The 17,059-nt window shown below is 35.2% G+C and overlaps 3 protein-coding genes across 4 annotated transcripts; all 3 read left to right on the top strand.

Moving 5' to 3' along the window:
* The first annotated feature begins 22 nt into the window (after positions 1-22).
* LOC143706292 (uncharacterized) lies at positions 23-3,881 on the top strand. The gene is made up of 4 exons (XM_077198043.1): positions 23-290; positions 376-479; positions 2,499-2,580; positions 2,661-3,881. Exons 1-4 carry the CDS (start codon positions 126-128, stop codon positions 2,673-2,675), a joined length of 366 nt encoding a protein of 121 aa, XP_077054158.1. The 5' UTR covers positions 23-125; the 3' UTR covers positions 2,676-3,881.
* On the top strand, positions 3,740-9,890 carry LOC143707143 (protein FAM3C). Its single transcript, XM_077199899.1, is given in 9 exon segments — positions 3,740-3,794; positions 3,887-4,024; positions 4,124-4,277; positions 4,279-4,329; positions 7,209-7,252; positions 7,373-7,442; positions 7,552-7,635; positions 7,740-7,866; positions 9,599-9,890. Coding segments are annotated over 9 exon segments (819 nt in total). The 3' UTR covers positions 9,695-9,890.
* A 203-nt stretch (positions 9,891-10,093) lies between these two features.
* Positions 10,094-17,044, top strand: LOC143706291 (protein FAM107B). 2 transcript variants are annotated; one of them, XM_077198041.1, is made up of 5 exons: positions 10,094-10,349; positions 11,654-11,720; positions 12,156-12,360; positions 13,762-13,909; positions 15,690-17,044. In XM_077198041.1, the coding sequence occupies exons 1-5, from the start codon at positions 10,326-10,328 to the stop codon at positions 15,804-15,806; spliced, it is 561 nt and encodes a 186-aa protein (XP_077054156.1). In that variant the 5' UTR covers positions 10,094-10,325; the 3' UTR covers positions 15,807-17,044. The 2 variants fall into 2 exon arrangements, with proteins under 2 accessions (XP_077054156.1, XP_077054157.1); XM_077198042.1 differs by having other exon boundaries at positions 10,134-10,349; positions 11,654-11,711.
* Positions 17,045-17,059: the final 15 nt, after the last annotated feature.

Genomic DNA, 17,059 nt, shown 5'->3' with positions numbered 1-17,059 from the left:
CTGTCTGCAACAAGTTCTGTAACCTTGTTGACGGAAGTCGATGGCGTTCACGATCGACCAATCACACGCCCGTTGCTCCTTTACGTCATTTGACAGGTAGAATCACTAGGAAGTAAACATCTATAATGGCGAGAAAGTGTTTGAAGTTAAGCCACTACTCAAATATGTTGCTACATTTGATTTTATATAGTGTTTTTTGGGAGCTCGCATTCGCTTTTCTGTCATATCCCGAATCCAGACTGGCAGAAAGTTCGGAGAAACCCACCTCAGCAGCACCAAATGTTCAACAGGTTCGTTATCGACTTTCTTGCTTAAGTCACTTCCCTGTCAGTTCGCATACTGCATATTTACTCTCCCTGATGTCTTATTTTTCAGGTTATAAGACTCCATTCAGGGGTGATCGCGTCTGTTGTGGTCGTTACTGTTGCTGCAATAGCAGCTGCTGTCTTCATCATACGAAAATACTGCTGTCTGAAGAGGTAAAGAGATATAGAGCTAACACCAGAGCCATAGAGAGAAAGAGTTGCGACACGCTATGATGTCGCCTCTATGGCTGTCACGTGGTTCATGTAAGCCCCAATAGTTCCAAAACATACGCTGGCTGTCATGTTCTATGGGACAGACGGCAGCGATTACATTATTGAACGGTAAATATAAAATAAAACACACACCCAAGTACTTTTTCAGCTGTTACTGCATTATTGCATTTAGTTAATGTCAGTTTTGCATTGTGAGAGGCAGGGTGACAACGAAATACTGTAACGTTATATTACTTAGATAAGTTTTAGGGTTTTTTTGGAGGGAAAAGCTTAGTGTTCATGTTCGCATGGGTAGCACTGGCTTTAGCGGCTCATCTGATGATGGACGTCTCATGATATTTATTTTAGCACAACTGGGCTGTATTAGGCTATTGATCCGTGATCTTGCTTATAAATTCCGATTCAGCCATTAGCCTACCTTCATGATCACGCAAAGAGGTCTGCAGTGGCGGTCCGTTCAGAATTCCAACCAACATAAAATATAAATAATTACGCTGTGCATGTACAAAATAAATGAACGATTTAGGAGGAGAAATGGACTGCTCCCATAACGTAGAAAGCAACGACTATATTTGCAGCAATGTTCGGTAAATATTAACTTCATAAAATGAGTGAATTAACTATGTTCCTAAATACGTAGCTAAATAAATATCATGAGCTTTTTACTCATGATAAATATCATGAGCTAAATAACTGTTAACGGGATTCATTTCAGTATGGCTAATGTACCCCTTCATTCTACCCTAATCATAGACTAAACCATTCATTAGAAAACACACACAAATACATGTATACGATGTACTGTGTACAGTACACATGTATATATATTTCAATCACACATTACTAACCCTAACCCATACACATAATATATTAATTGTGTATGTATGTATGTATGTGTGTGTATATATATATATATATATATGAATGCATGTGTATTTATGTAGGCCTATATGTATTACACAAACACACATTTTGACAAATATGCATATATACACACATAACCCTAACCCATTTAAATAAATGAATTGTGTGTGTGTATGTATATATAATATTATATATATATATATATATATATATATATATATATATATATAAAATATTATTAATAATATTATATATTATATACATCAGGTTACCATAAGTTAGCTAACGTTAGTGTCACGTAAGCTATAGCTGCAATAACCTATTATCTTCCAATAAACATTAACTAAAACTGGCTACATAAAATATAACTACTGACTAGATTCACGAGAGGTCGGCTAATGTGTGTAAAAGTAAAAAAAATACAGTAATTTCATTAATTTACCAGCGAGCGTACTTCGGAAACACTGAAAATGAATGGGGTTCAAGGCTGGAACTATCAGTGTTTGGAACTATTGGCTGCTCCACGACACGCGTTACTTCCACATTACAAAGTTCCTATGGCGTTCTATGGGAGTGTCGCAACTCTTTCTCTCTATGGCACTGGCTAACACTGTGTTTTATGTGACCGTTCAACCTAACCTTTCAATCCTTTCACCCAAAAAATATTTTTCAATAATTTATACGAAAGTTAATAATAAACGTATTAGTCCCTACTAAGTGATAACTTAATTTTGTGGAACCTGGTTTATATAACTGAACACTCACACACACACACACACACACACACACACACACACACACACACACACAGACACAGACACACACGCACACACAGTCTGTCTGTCTGTCTGTCTGTCTGTCTGTCTGTCTGTCTGTCTGTCTGTCTATCTGTCTATCTGTCTATCTGTCTATCTATCTATCTATCTATCTATCTATCTATCTATCTATCTATCTATCTATCTGTGTGTGTGTATATGTGTTTGTGTGTACACATATCTCAAAATATTGTAAATATGAGTATATTCTATATGCATATTTATAATATTATGATATATATATATATGTATATTTTTTATTTTTTATTTTATTTTTTAGTAATGCAACATATAGATACTCAGAACTGCGAGAAATAGAAGAGCAAAATGCAGCCAGAGAAGTGGACGATGATTCAGATGAGGTTAGTACGTGTGCCATCATTAACAGTAGTTTATAATGGCTTTCAAAACTATATATACTTAATCACTTTTCTTTCCACAGGACCTTTTGGACTGAATCATGTAGCACAATATATCCTTCAAGTTTCTCTTTCATTTTAATACTGTGACTTTATATGACCAAAGGCATCACATGAGTCATTTAAAAATCACCAGGAGTCCCTGAAATATTTATGTCTGTTCCACCATTTTTCAGCACGGAGCTGGTTACATTTGGGAGGATTAATAGGCCAGGATCCCCTACATTAAAGAACTGGAGGAAAGGGGTTCAGAAACGTTAAGATGCACATTAGAGATGAAAGTTACTGTTTTTTAATTTCAGCCAAATAACTTCTGAAAAGAGCTGTGGCAGTTTTCATTTATGTTGCCCATCGCTTAAAACTTGGTCAGTAGTACTTTTCAAACGCACTCCTTGAAATATGTATTTAGTATTTTCTTGAATTTCTCAGTGCACGAGGAATGTTGTACCAAAGTCTGTTACAATGGTTGTCCCTTTTTATTTATTGTATGTGTGTGTGCCTGATCTTTGCTTGACTTTAAAACAGCTTCTCACTTTAATCTCAGGGTTGTTCCCACTGTATACTGTGAACAGTGCCACTAATACCAGAAGCACATCTTAATATGTGGTTAACTGTAAACTGTTTTATCAACTGTAATGTTGCTGTATAGTTTGCACTCCAGTGCCTTACTGTGTAATTTAACTGTGGTATGCGAATGAACAAAAGTCTGCTTTCCTATGCTGGTAATGGTATTTACTAATGGCAGTGTTTGACTTTGTATCACCTGTAAGGGGATAGTGTTGATAAAGCAATATTATGTGGGGCACAGAGCTCCATAACTGTGTTTCTCAGTTCTTGCTTTTGAATTATTTTTGATGATTGAATTCTATAACTTTGGATTTTCATGTTTTCACCTGAGACTCAGATGTTTCCCCACTAATGAATATGGTTTGTTTAACTGAGCAGGAATAAATTATATACATGTGTTTGAGTATGCATTTACTGTTTTGTCCACAAGAGAGCAGTACACAATTGTAAAATCAGTTTGCATGCAATGACACTTCTCATCTGCCTAGTTGATAGTCAGATAGTTGAGAAATTAGATTGTCTGAATTTAAGGAAAATGGGAAGTGTAAGCCCAGAAGTGTATGTTGTGATACCAAAAATGAGCCTTAAAGGTAAAGAAAACGTTTTTGGCATTTCTGATTAATTTGTGTGATCGTTTGTGAGTATAATGATGACATATTAAATGGGATATATTAATTTACAGACTGTGTTTATGTTCTCGTAACAATGCTGATCATCTTAATATGCTGTTTCTCCATCAAATGGTCAAAACACCAAGAAGCCGGCACATGATCATGTAATGTACTGTATATGGTGAAGCTTATGTCATGCATGAGAACGTGTTAATCCATTTCGATTTTATTACTGTTATATTTTAATTTGTATTTATATATCAGATGAAGTTAATGGTTTTGTGACAGACTGTGATAATCCAGGTAAGATTCATTTGTATTTTTTTTTGTGGATGAGAGTTGCATGGGTGATTGCAGTACTGTATTTTATCATGCAACTTGTTTATTTCTCTTTGCAGGTCTGTTTAAGACTCATTTAAATTGCTGTCCACTTAAACACTGCCCTGTCAACTACTTCCCATTTACAGCAATTAGCAAACGTAGTAACTGCAAAAATCTGCTTTAACAATACAATGTAAGAACCGTATCATGTAGCCAATTCATTGTGTTGGGTCCGAGTCCACCTTTGTCGAGTCCGACTCAAGTCCAAGTCCTTAACAATCGAGTCCGAGTCCAAAGAGGGCCGAGTCGGACTTGAGTCCGAGTCCTTAACATCCGAGTCCGAGTCGAGTCCAGCCGAGTCCACAAAGATTTAAATGATTTGAAATTGACCTTTCACAAAGACCCGCCCCTCTTAGTTACTGTTGCTACGTCCGACAAGCCGTTCCGCTCTCACTCCAAATGTTCTCACACAGTGAAAAATATATTGCGGAGCAAAGAGGACACTGAACATGCGCCAACATACAAGACAGAGCAGCCTACTTTTGGGATGAAATAAAGTCTCATCTTTTACATTTTTATAATTATTATGAAATTCAAACAATAAATCCTGTTTTGTGGTGCTTTAATGTGTAGGCCTCAGTTCAAACAGCACATGAACAGATAATCTCTTCTAGTTATAGCACAAATTAAACATGAATGAAAATCAGAACTACAAAAAGATATCAATACACACCATTTTTCAAGTTCAAATCCACTGACTTTAATCTACTAACTGATTTGGTTGGTTTGTCGGACAAAAATGGCGGTATCTGCATTATGATTGGTCAGATCGCCTGTCAATCAAATTCCGGCGAAAGGTCTCAACACTGAGCTCTTAAATTAATATTTTAAACCTGATTGCAATGTATAGTCAAAGTCATACGTTTACCTATTGTACATCTTTCAGAATCTGCAAGGTAATGCTCAAAAATGCAACACGATGCATTAAGAGCCAGGGGTAAACTTTTGAGCAGATGGTGATGTTTACAGTTTTCTTATTTTGTTTTACATGCTAATATATTTTTTAGCCTCCGAAGGGCAGGACTAAAGTAATATAAATTTTCAACAAAATAAGAACAATTTACATCCAGTTTCATCCTTAATAGACTTCTTGAGCATCACTAAGTGTTTGCAGGGTTTGTGATAGTTGTGTTTGAGTCCCTCAGTTGTCACCAATCTCACAATCATAGTCACTGCTAGTAAGGAGTCAAATATGCAGAAAATGCTGGAAAAGCAAAGAATGTGCAGGAGCTGGAGGATTTTTCCTCATGAAAAACCATTACGAAAAAACAAAACAAAAATAAGAAAACAAAAAAAACTGTTTTGGATACAAACACAAAATACAAGATAAATTACTTGATTGTATTATTGTGTGTGAGGTATGATATTTACAATCAAGTAATTTGTCCTGTATTTTGTGTTTGTATTTTGTCTTGTGGACTAGGCTATTAAACATCTGTTATGTGAATAAGCTTTTTCAGTGCAGTACTAAATAGAAACAATGTTTTTATGATCCTTCTTATTAATAAATAAATAAATATTCCATTTTAGAGATTTTGAAAGGTGTATGTAAACTTGTGACTAAAGTGTAAATGTAACAAAAATCATTAAATTATTAGACACCAAAATGTTGCTATGGTTCTCACATTCTCATGTTGCTATGGTTACTATGTCAATCATCGCAATTTCAAGACTCACAGGACTAAAATTTAGCGGATTCACTCCCACATTTAAATGCATTTATCACTCTTTATAATTTACAGTGTGAACGTAACCACTGGTCCTCTAGAAGCACGCATAACAAAACTATTATTTAGATTGTCGATAGCGCTCCCTTTAAGCCATCACTTACCGCGTTCTGCACTCTCCCTAAAACTCTCGTCATAAACACTGAAGTGTCCACACTGCACAGTGAATCTCTCATTTATATCGCGTCAAGACTTTGTTTATGAGGGGATCTGCGAAAGGATAAAGCTTGTGCTGATTCTGAACATACATTTTAAGCGAAATCTCCGCATGTTGACTCTAAAATGCCTCTGATTTGCCACTGTGTTCATGCGCTTAATATACATGTCTGTGATTGGCTAGTGCTCAACGCGGAAACAACACATGTAGTTTGGTTTCGTTTTTGAATAATATTGTGTCATCTAGTGCCCGGACTCGACTGGACTCGGACATTTTTCCGAGTCTAAAATGTCCGAGTCCGTGTCAAGTCCGAGTACAAAAACATCCGAGTGCGTGACAAGTCCGAGTTCATTCAAAATTGGACTCGAGTCCGAGTCCGAGTTCGAGTACCCCAACTCTACTTATTCATGAGAGACTAATACAGCGTTAAAGGGATAGTTCAATGTTCATAGTTTACCTCATGTTGTTCCAAACCTGTATGAGTTTCTTTCTTCTGTTGGACACAAAAGAAGATATTTTAAAGAAATCTGTTGTGTCCAACAGAAGTAAAGAAACTGATACAGGTTTGGAACAACATGAGGGTGAGTAATTAATGATAACATTTGTAATTTTTGGGTGAACTATCCCTTTAAAGGAAGTTAAAATAATAGTTCACCAAAAAAAGGAAAAGTCTGTCATCATTTACTCATCCATATGACTAAAAGTATGACAGTATATAGTATATATATTTTAAATAATGTTAATGCTGTTTGTTTGAAAGCTTACAGTGCTTTCATATATTAAAATATTTTTCATTTTGCAAAAAGGTAAATTTAATCAGTTAAAAAGTATAAAATGGTTTAAATGTGGCTAGCTGTTGAACAAGCAAGATTCAGATAGTTACAAATGTATGAGATTATAAAAAACTGGATTTATTGATTATAAATGATATAAAACTAGTTATTGAGTATTTAAAGCACATTCCGTTTATAAGTACTATTACAGAAATTTCATTACTTGTTTCATTTATCATGACTGATTATGGAATATGCATCACATTAAGATGTATTGAGAGTGAATAAATGACACAATTGTTCATTTTTGTAATGCTTATAGATGCTAAAATAGCACAAATGTTCTTCTCTACAGCATCATGGGTGGCATCAGGAATAATACAGGACAAGGGCAGAACGAATTTTGACATGGAAATAAGTTTCATATTTAAAAAGACGTTACTATATTTTATACTTATTTTTAAACATGCTTATAAACAATAATACTTATGGACATACAATTACATTTGTATAATTGACTCTTTTCTTTCTAAGGTGGATTTGGTGAGGTTTTAAGAAATTATTACTTTAATGTGAAATCTAAAGCTAGGTCTCTTAATGGATTTCTGCATGCAAGAAATTTAAAACTAATAAATCTAAATTTAATTGAAAAAATAAAGCTATCTTGACATACGGAAACACTTCTTTTATCCTTCAAGATCCTGAGGATTACTTGCCTATCTAAAGACACTAAAGCCAGGAAATATAGTGCTTGTGGCCTCACACATCGACCCTACACCACAGTAAAAATCTGACAGCCTTCAGACACCATCAACATGATTAACTCGGGTTTGGAGTTGAATAATTCATACATGTCTGACTTCCACTGCCACCATCTCTCTTCTAGGCTGACTGATGAAATTAGAGAGATATTCACTGCACTGGGCAGCACCATGGTCACATCCCTGAAGCCCAGGGATAGCTGGGTATTCGCCGGCACCTATGGAATAAAGGAAGCTAGATCTTTTGAAAAGGTTGGAACGTCTTGTTCTTTTTTTCTTTCTTTTTAATTGCTTTCACAAACTGAGAAATTAGCTATTTTCTGTTAATTTAAGTCATGACAACTCTCAGGATAGTGTCAGGAAAACATTTTATTAATGTAAATGGAATATACATTGGTTTTAGGCCTTGGCGGACTAGATATGCTACGGTTTCTGCTGCTGCAGGGCAATACGGCTTGCTTCTGTTAAATACTCAGAACATAAAATAAAATAAATGGAAACATGCTACTGCAGCTAGAGAGAGGGAGACCCCTCCATAGCAGATCTAGGCAGGTGGTGCTGGGGAGGTGGAGGGCTATAAGAAGAAGAGTTAGTCCATTCGTTCGGATGCGTCATGATTTTAAAGGGGAATAGTAATTAGCGTGAACATTATCCCAAAATTGGGAGCTTTGTCCCGCATAATTAGTATCCCATATTTCAAATATGTAAGTATTATTTTATTTCTTCGCTGAAATTACAATGCCACAATAAGAAATATAGTACTAAAAATGCATATAGTACAAAAAATAGGACCATTTAAAAATGCATTTGCACAGCCGTCATGTTGTAGATAGAGAGGGAAATAACCAACCAACGCATTCGTAGAAAGGGATTTTTCTGCAGATGACAACAGTGGATGAAGCAAAGGAACAATGTGGACCTCATCAAAAGTCATTAAATATAGCTACACCAGCCAGGACAACAAAAACATACAAGTTCAAGATGGACTAAATCCAGGAAAAACACATTTATTGTTTGTATACGCTATTTAGATTTTTTTATTTTAGTTTAAAATTTGACTTTTACTTTTACTAGCATGTTATTCAGTTCATTATATTTAGTAGTCTGAATATGTCCAGTAGAGTAAATTACATTGTATCACTCGAACCTGGGCAAACTGAGTTCCTGTCACAATTAACAAAGCTTACTGATGATTTAAAACGATATTCCAACATGATGGCGAATAGACTTCCCAACTAATGTAAATCTATATATTACATAGAATAATAGTAGTAAATGTATCCCTCACTCACGTGTCCCGCATTTTCTTGCAAAATCACAAACTGTCCTGCAACAGAGCAATAACCAGGTGTTCACCCTATAGTAATGGATGCGTGAAACTGATTGGCTGCAGAAGTTACAATGAAACAACAAATCAGAATGCGAATAGAGATTCATGGCTGAACAATTAATTTCTATAGAATCCAGAATTCCTTCAACGTCTATTGTTCAGTGTTATTTTAGTATTATGCAATACACTGTATTATACCATTACAGTATTATATATATATGTGTGTGTGTGTGTGTGTGTGTGTGTGTGTGTGTGTGTGTGTGTGTGTGTGTGTGTGTGTGTGTGTGTGTGTGTGTGTGTGTGTGTGAGTGAGAGGGAACGTTTAAGTTGTGGTAATTTTTTTAAGTATTTTTACTTTTTATTTTATTAATTTTTGTAATTTAACTTCAGCCTATTTTAGTTCGTTTCCAAGGCAGCATTTCAATTTTTGTATTTAACATTTCATTAAAATTCATTACATTTGTTTTCATTAACATTTTCATGTAATATTTTTATTTTAGTTTATTTCAGCTTTATATCCATAAATGATTTTTTTAGAACGTTTTAGTTTTATTGTTAATAATAATTATAATAATAATAATAAAAAATATTATAATAATATCCACTGCTATTGTGCAAAACATTTAAATAGGTTGTTTTCTCTGTTATGTTTAGTTGATTCAAAATGATGTGGGGAGGAACGCGTATGGAGACTGGCCTGAGACAGGGGAGGTCATTGGCTGCTTACCCAGAATAACTGAGACTGAATGAGCCTGCCACATTAGCCAACCTTAGATCACCACACTTCTGGGACATTTGAAAAACTCTTTTCGCTATCTTCCTTCCCTTAGCAAATAAAACTGAAGGAATAGTTTACTCTCATGTTTTTCAAAATCCATTTAACTTCCTTCCATAGAACACACAAGGCGAGCTTTTGCATATGTTCACATTGCTCTTTTCCAAACAAAAGCAACATTCTGTCATGATGATTATATTATAAAGCAAATAAAAATGTGAAAGATAATAACAGAGCTGATTCTTTTCTCATACTGAATTCCTTCACATTGGTTCTTTTATATGAAGGTGACACTGTTGCTGTTGATATTAACAATGAGTGGAAAACGGGAAAGTGACATCAGTTTTAACACAATCCCTCTTTTTCTCTCCCCCTCCCTCTGCTGGATTGTAGTACCAGTTAGGGCACTGTATGCAGTCTGGGATTGCTAAAGTGTGCTTGTGCGCACGTGTGTGTGCGTGTGTGTGTTTGTGAGGGGTTTGCTTGGAGGGATGTAATTTCTCTCCTGCCTCTCCTCTTGCTCTGCATGAAGATAGCAGGTGGAATCCCAAAGTTGTTGTTTCTGGAACAGTCCTGAGGCAGTGAGTGCTCCGCTCCTTTGGAATCATGGGAGTGACCCATGGAAAGAAAGTAAGGATATTTAATTCCATTTTGAAGAACCGGTCTATTGCTATGTTATGAGTGTAAGAACAATAAAGAACTCTTATGTGTTGATTGTAAATGGACAATAGACAACGTTTAAGACTTAAATTTGAGAAATGTATAAGTTGAAAATGTTTCTTTTGATAGTTTTGTTCTGTTTATGTTATTTTTCCTATTTTTGCGCCTTCTAATCACAAGGTTTGAGCATGAGGCATTTAATCTAAACTAAAATACATGTAGGCCTATATAAGTTCATTAGTTTCAGTTCTTAAGAATATGTGCGAAATCAAGGCGTGCAGTGTTGTCTTCTTATTTATATAGTTTTATAGTAATAGTTTTGTTTTAATTAAAATGTAAAAAAAAGTAAAATAGAAGTTTTTTTTATTATTACAATTTATTTTTATTTCAGTTTAACTTTTAGTACAGTTTTAGTTTTTATTTATTTCCAATTAGTAATTTAAACTTATTTCAGTTAACTGCCAAGGCAAGTTTTTCAAATAAAAAATCTTTTTTATTTTTCAGATTTACGTCAGTGAACTAAAACGGCTTTTAGTAAGCCGTAATAGCAACTAAACCTGCAATCTTCTCGGCTCCAGGCATCTTAATCTGCATAGCTTACATGTGACTTCTCAGTGTAAAAAAGGCATATATTTTGTTGCAGTAACTTTAACAATAACTGATGTAGCCTACTTTTCTTTGGTTATTTAGTCCAAGGACTCCTCGTGACTTTCCTGACACGATCACATTCTAGACAGCAGATTATGAAGGGAAAATGGAGAGTTTGTTTGGCAGGCCCAGTAATGAGGTGGCTAAATGCCAGCTGGTCCAAAAACCATTTTAGTCCAATATGATCAACCCAGCATGGTGTTCACACACACACACACACACGCACACACACACACACGCACACACAACCACAATGCCTCCCTTGTGTTAGTGCAAGTTTCTCTCAATACACAGGGCTATTGTCCTCTTCATCAACAGCTTTAGTGATTTATTTTCGATCGTTTGGATGGATTGATAAGGATGAGACAGTGCAATATCCACTTATTAACATAGTAATAGTGATAGCATGGTTTTTGAATACTGCTCTGATGGTAATACCATGGTATTCTTTGAAATACCATGGTATATGAATATGTTAATCACACAGTAATATGGTACAATGATCACTATACAGCTTATCTGTGTAAAGCAGAAGGAAACTGCAAAATAAATGAAAGATTTGTCTTCTGTAATTTGTGTTGTGGTTAAATATTATGACTAAATATAATGTCCATATCCTCCCACAGGCAGATCATAATCATCAGAGTCATAATTCTGCCTGTGCTCAACCACTTATTGGACCTGGTGAATCAGGTTTTCTGTTTTTTATATTATTTGTTGCAATTACATGGACTAATGCACTGTAAAAAAAAAAAAGATGTGATCAATAAGTCAACATGATTTTTCTTTAACTCATGAAAACAATTTTAAAAAGTTTAACTTTTAAGTTTCATGTAAACAAACAAAAAAAATGAGTTGAAATGACTTGTACAGCCAATTTGATAAAAAATTTAAGGCAGCAACTGAATAGAGTTGAATTATGTGGATTTTTTTTTTTACACTGATGCTTTTCATTAATATTGCTCATTCTTTCTTAAACAATGTATTAAACTTTGGTGAATTTGATGCTACAGTCGTGAGAGGAATCCTATTATTTGTCGATGCAAATTAGCTTACGATTTTCACCTGGTGGATGATATTGGCTGTTTTGTAATAGAAGGCTCTCTTTTGCTTCTCTCCCTCCATTAGATTTAGTCTCTGATCTTGGATCAGTGATAGATCCTGATCAAACGTGGGCCAGAGAAGAGGATTTAGACCAGAGCAAGTTGATCCCTGAGCAAACGGACAGTGGTTATTATGAGGAGCTCATCAGGCCGAAAAAGCTCCACAATCCCATCAAAGAGTCCAAGTGCCATCGGGAGCTCCAGCGAGAGCTGATTATTACACACAAAAGGTGCAAACTGACCCAGATTTTGAGCAGAAAGCATGTTCACAATTTGAGGCATGAACAAAAGCTTAGTTTCAGCCTTAAATTATCACCTGACCCAATTTCTAATCTCATTTCAAACATGTGCCCTTCAGCTGAGTTTACGTCTCCTTTGCATGTACATGTTCTGTCCAATAGATGGCAGTAAAGTCAAAGTTGTGCTTGCAGTTAAAGTCACCATGAAATCAAAATTGACAATTGACAAAAATATTGCAGTTTTATAAAAGATTTTTCCATGCACATAATTTTTTTTTTTAAATTAATGTGCCCTCATAATCTTAAATAAAAATAACCTCCTCTCCCTCTTGCAGTGACATCTCTTCTCTTCTCTGATGATGTGGTTGCTGGCGCAAGGGCGGGGCAACCAGTCACTCACATGACATCACAGCAGTAACAAACCACAACCGTCCAATCAGTTCGCGGTGGACAAAATCAAGTCTCGCCCTACATTTTTTTTCTTGTTCAAGAAGCCGTTCACTCAGATATACTTCAGGGAAGAAAGACTATCTCAACTTCCGTTTAATGCTGACTTTAATGTAGGTTGTGTAGAGGCTTTTTGGCGTGGATACTTATAAAAAAGTCCTAATGCATTTTCTGAAAAATGATCGCTACTTTTGGTGTGTAGGCTATTTGAAGTGAAAACAACTGATATCAAAACCGACACTATTTGATTCCTTAAAACACACTCCTTATTGCAACGGTTCATCAGTACATGTCATTACGAAAAAAAGAATCCTTTTTATCTTTCATCCATCAAGATGACATAACTGGCTTTACCTCTAAAAAGGTTTTCCTTTTGAATGACGTCACTAAGGCTGCTCACTGTGGACTATGTTAACCAATAGCTAATCAGTTGAGGTGCGTTCTATCCACATCAGAATTACCATAATTACGAGATTCCAACTTGTAAACTGTTTACGTGGATCACGTCCTAATAGAATTATCTTCTGAGAGCTTTAACTTTTACCACATAACCGCTGTAGATCCTTTTGCCCTTGATAGTGTTGCCATAGAAACGCATAATAAGTCTAAGGACTTGAATGACTCCCGAGTTGAACGCCATGGGTTGTCATCATGTAATCAAGGCAATAACGACATGGTGCAAACGCAGTATTATTATTATTATTAGGCTATTGTATTTGCACCTTTATAAATTGAGATAGTCTTTTGTCCCTATCATGATGTATATCCGAGTTAAAGGGCTTCTTGAACGAGAAAAAAGATGTATGGCGGGACTTGATTTTGCTGTGATGTCATGTGAGTGACAGATTGTCCCGCCTTCGTGCCAAAGAACATATATATATATATATAAACACTAAGTAACAATACCGTAATATGAGATTTACTAACACTTATCCTATCTATCAGAGGAGCAGTGATGGAGGAGAAGCCAGAGTTACCGAGACTTCTTGAAAAGAGGAATAGAGCTCAAGCTCTGAAACAAGAGAGAAAACAGGAAGAAGAAAAATCACCCCTGCAGCAGGAGTTACTGAAGAGGCAGATGAGGTTAGAGAAGGTAAAACCTGAAGTAACACCCCTCAAACTAGACTGATATGAGTATTCATATACAGTACTAATACTGTATTAATTAAATGCTAGGAAGCTTTTCAAATGACACAAAATATGCCCTGATTTTGTCCAGAAAATATTGATCTTTGGTGTTAATGTGATTCCACCAAGTAGAACATTTCAATCAACCAATCAGATTTGAGGGATAGTTTTTAGTTAATGTCAAGTTTAGGCTTACAACAAGGGTTGGGGGCTTCTACACCATTCCCATTCACCTATAATTTTCCTCTGATTTTAGAGATATATTATGGGTAGGGAAAGGGTTAGGACTATGTTTTTGGACAGGAATGTTGATCCAGGAACATGTCTTTCTTGGCAAAATCACAGCGACCGATCTTTGGTCCAAAAGTTGTATTATGGATCATAATGTATATAACCGTTTTCTATAACTTGCTCCTGTATACAGTAGTGTCCAAAAGTGATGTCTGGAGGGGATATTTGTGTTTAATGACCCTACAAGCTCAATTAAACCATCAAAATATGAGGAAAATATATTTTTTAAATATGATGTGAGAACAAAACACTAAACTCGGGTACGTTATTTATCTAACAAAATAATAAAATGACAAATAAAAAGGCAAACTAGAACTACATGTTATATTTTACTATGCAAAAAAAAATGCATAGTAAAACAAAAAAAAACTCACAGGAAAAAGTATACACCGACTACAATATCATCAGTTATTAATATTTCGTTGGTTCTCTCTTTTGTATTTGCATGTGTTCATAATTTCTTTGTAAGACAGCCTGGCCAAAAATCATGTCCACACAATTTGGCATGTTTCATTGTGTTATAAAAAAAAATGTTTTTTTTTGCCTCCAAACTCAATATGCTTCCTTAACACATTCTAAAGGGATGGTCAAACCCAAAAAAATTTAATTCTGTCATTAATTACTCAACCTCATGTCAGACTTTCCTTCATCTTAGGAACACAAATGAAGATCTTTTTGATGAAATCTGAGCAATTTCTGTCCCTCCATTGACAGTCACGCAACTACCACTGTGATGAGTACCACTGTGATGAGCACTCAAAAAGTTCATAAAGAGATTGTAAAACTAATCCATATGAATTGAGGTGGTTTAGTCCAAATTTTCTGAAGAGACTTGATCGCTTTACATGATGAACAGAGTTGATTTAGGATTTCATTCACATATAAACCTTGATCAGTGAACATAAACAGAAGCTGAACTAAACTGAACCTGCTTGACGTGCGAGAACAAACCTCATTGTTCTTGCCTGAAGCTCAAACGTGCCGTGTAACACGAGAATGAACCTCATTGGTTCTCGCACGTCAAGCGAACATGCTTCTGTTAATAATATAAAGCGATCGTGTCTCAACGTGATCAAAAAATCTGTTCATCATATAAAGCAATCGTGTCTCTTCAGAAAATTTGGACTAAATTGCCAGATTCATATGGATTAGTTTTACGATCTCTTTATGAACTTTTTGAAGCTTCAAAGTGTCAGTTGAGTAGCTGTAAATGGAGGGACAGAAAGCTCTCAGATTAAAAAAAAAAGATCTTCATTTGTGTTCCGAAGATGAACTATTGTCTTACAGGTTTGGAACGACATGAGTAATTAATTACAGACAGAATTTTCAAGTTTGGGTGAACTAACCCTTTAAAAATATTTGCATAAAGGATGTAGATTTTCTTAGGCTGGACATCACTTTTGGCTATTACTGTATACCAACACCTCATATAAAGATGACTTCATTCTTTTAAGCTTGAGAGAGAGGCCGGTGAGCAGAGGGAAAGGCCATATGGCGCACCCGAGTTCATCAGGGTCAAGGAGAGTCTGAAGAGGACAGCGATCGCAAGTGCTGAGGAGAAGGAGCTGTGATCACACATCACCTACAACATCACAGATCTACACGAGTGTTGATGCACCTCCAGCTGATGATTTGACAGTTCTTCATTGTTTAGAAAGCTTGGGTTTTGATTTTGAATAAAATCAAAGAATGTGAAAGAACAATATTTAGGACAAGAAAGTTGAAAATGTTGGCTGATGATATGTCAGTTTTACAAAATGTTAGATATACTTATAATGGTCTCATAGGATTTCATGTATTGCACCTTAATTGCTGATTTAGCGGCTGTCATTTGCACACACAAGAACAGAATAACTCCAACTGGAACTGCATCTAGTGTTTGTGTATAGAAATGATTGGTCTGCCATATTTATAGATGATACACTTCTTTTACACTGCTTTTTAATGGAGTTCCTAACAAATCTTGGGTCATGTAATCCTACCAACACAATGCAATGCAATTTGTATGTGAACAGACAGCAGTCATGTCCAATTTTTCCGCATTTATCTTTTGTTTAAATATATTTTAAATAATTTGGTATGTTTAAATACGCATATTAGTTTTGCGGTATTTATATGGTGCACAGTATTCATGTTTTCTATGTACACGTTATAACATGTATCTCATAATACGTTTAACAAAATGCACAGTATACAACCAGAGCATAGGACACGGTATCCCATAATGCAATGTGTTAGACTTGATTTTCTATTTCTAGCATGACGCATTTTATGCATTTGCATGATGCAAATTTTAACATTTCTTTTTCTTGACTTACTATCTAATCAGAGAAGAAAAAGGTTACACGAAATTAGATTCAATTGCAACAAAAAAACCCTATTTTCTTATGGTCAGTATCACTGCATAATGCAAATTTCTTTACATTGTCATTGTTGATTTATACTTTTTGTATAAGTGACTTTTTACTGTTTTGAACGTCTTTTATCTAATTTGGCCGGCCTCTTAAAACGCTTGCCTCTCATAATGCAATATTATCAACAAATATTGTATTGAATCTTTTTGTCAATTTGTACAGGTATTGTATTTCTTTTTGAAATTAATCTTCTCTGGGTTAAAACGACCGGAACATAACATGAGGGTTTGCTTAAGAGCTTTTCCACTCATATGATGCTGACATCATAAAGCACATGATGTTGATCTCACATGATGTAGCCTATGTTTTGGCTAACAACACAACATAGTTTTTTGTAAATATGTTTTGTACATTTTCTTAGTCTTTAAATAAAGAGATTTTGACATGTGTTACAATTTGAGTGTATTTTC

The sequence above is a fragment of the Siphateles boraxobius genome, unplaced genomic scaffold (assembly GCF_051911475.1).
Source record: "Siphateles boraxobius isolate OS27281-9 unplaced genomic scaffold, OSU_SipBor_1 41, whole genome shotgun sequence".
NCBI lineage: Eukaryota > Metazoa > Chordata > Actinopteri > Cypriniformes > Leuciscidae > Siphateles > Siphateles boraxobius.
Note: the sequence above shows the minus strand (reverse complement) of the source record. Positions and strands in the feature narration are given on the sequence as shown.